Source organism: Monoraphidium neglectum (genome assembly GCF_000611645.1).
Source record: "Monoraphidium neglectum strain SAG 48.87 unplaced genomic scaffold scaffold04394, whole genome shotgun sequence".
NCBI classification, from domain to species: domain Eukaryota; kingdom Viridiplantae; phylum Chlorophyta; class Chlorophyceae; order Sphaeropleales; family Selenastraceae; genus Monoraphidium; species Monoraphidium neglectum.
The window spans coordinates 1-1,429 of NW_014009235.1; the positions used below are offsets into that span (position 1 = coordinate 1).

The window sequence follows — 1,429 nt, forward strand, 5'->3', positions numbered from 1 at the left end:
TGAAATCAGAGGATTACAAGGTGGACCTGGATGTCTGGGGTCTGGACAAGGGAGCGGGCATGAAAGGATGCGTGTGCGCGTGCGTGTGTCAGTGTGTGTGTGTGGGGCGGGTAAGAGGCTGAGTGGGATCAGGTGCAACGGCTGAAGGCAAGCCCTCCCTGCATTGGCTGGGCGCGGGCACAGGCCGCAGCCCCAGGGGCGCGGCGCAGCCCGAGAGCACGCCTCGACGCAAAGACGACGACAACACGAGCAAGCAGGGCGCGTGACGCGGTGGCTCGCCTGAGGGGGTACCAAGGTGCCCGGAAGACCGGCTTGGGGATGGAGTCGTGCTCGCGGATGGACTTGGCCGCCTGCAGGCCCTCAACAGTGCGGATCCTCTGAGAGAGGGGAAGGACGCAGGCACATGGCGGAGGCGACGAGCGGGTTTCTTAGAGAATGAGCTCAGCGTGTTGCGACGAAGCGGGGTGCAGAGGCAAGGGCGCAGGTGGCGCCACCCCTGAGCCGAGCAAGGATGAGAGCAGAACAGACCTGCCCGGGGCGGCATGCGTGCGGCAGGGGGAGGTGGGCGCCCTGCTCACCTTCAGCACGTGGTGGTGGTTGGTCTGACGGGGATGTTTTTTGGGGGTGAAGGGCGGTGCAGCAGTGGTGGTGAGGTGCGGGCAGTTGTCAGTGAGAGGGCTGTTGCGCGCGTGAGCGGGCACAGGCTTGTGTGGCCACACATAAAACCTGCGCAGGTTGACGTCTCACACAAACGCACACGAACACACACGCACATACACACACGTACGCACTCTTTCTTTCCCTCACTCACCTCCTCCATGAAGAAGAGGAGTGCCAAAAAGATGGCCCCGCCGCATATGGCCATGGCCACAAAGGTGCTGCGCCACCCCAGACCCTGAGACAGCCCGCCGCCCAGCAGGGGGCCGACGATGGGGCCGACAACTGCAGGACAGGAGGGGGCAGACAGCGCGGGGCGGGCACCGGGGGAAGCGCGCGCAGTTGCGGCAGGGGCCCTCGCCGCTGGCGGAAATGCCCGAGCGAGTTGCAAGTGGCGCTGACGACATGCAGCGCGGTACTTGTCAGGAGGCGCCCGCAGATCTTCCCAAATCCCCGGGTGCGGGTACCAAGCGGAATGGCAACAGGCGGGCGTGGGCCGTCGTGCGGCAGGTGGGGTGGCGTGTGTGGCGTGGGGTGAGGGTGACGGGAAGGGGCTCACGTGTGGGGATCATGAAGATGCCCATGGCCTTGCCGCGCTGCGCGGGCTCCCACGAGTCCGCCAGCACCGCGTTGGACGACACCATCATGGCAGACACCGCCGCGCCCTGCAGCGCGCGCAGCGCCACCAGGGCTGGCGGGGCGGGGGGTCGCGGGGGGTCGTGGGGTGTTGCGGGACGAGGTCAGAGGGGCGCGACGCAGGGGAGCGCGAGGG

General features: G+C 67.0%; 1 protein-coding gene across 1 annotated transcript in view; it reads right to left on the bottom strand.

Annotated features, from left to right (window-relative positions):
- Positions 1-128: 128 nt before the first annotated feature.
- MNEG_14309 (putative MFS-type transporter ydgK) overlaps positions 129-1,429 on the bottom strand; it is a gene marked incomplete at both ends in the record, with an annotated part of 3,690 nt that continues 2,389 nt past the window's right edge. The window contains 4 exons of the mRNA XM_014037219.1: positions 129-377; positions 579-602; positions 812-942; positions 1,217-1,348. Of these exons, the coding sequence (XP_013892673.1) occupies positions 129-377; positions 579-602; positions 812-942; positions 1,217-1,348 (536 nt within the window). The remainder of the gene's footprint in view (positions 378-578; positions 603-811; positions 943-1,216; positions 1,349-1,429) is intronic.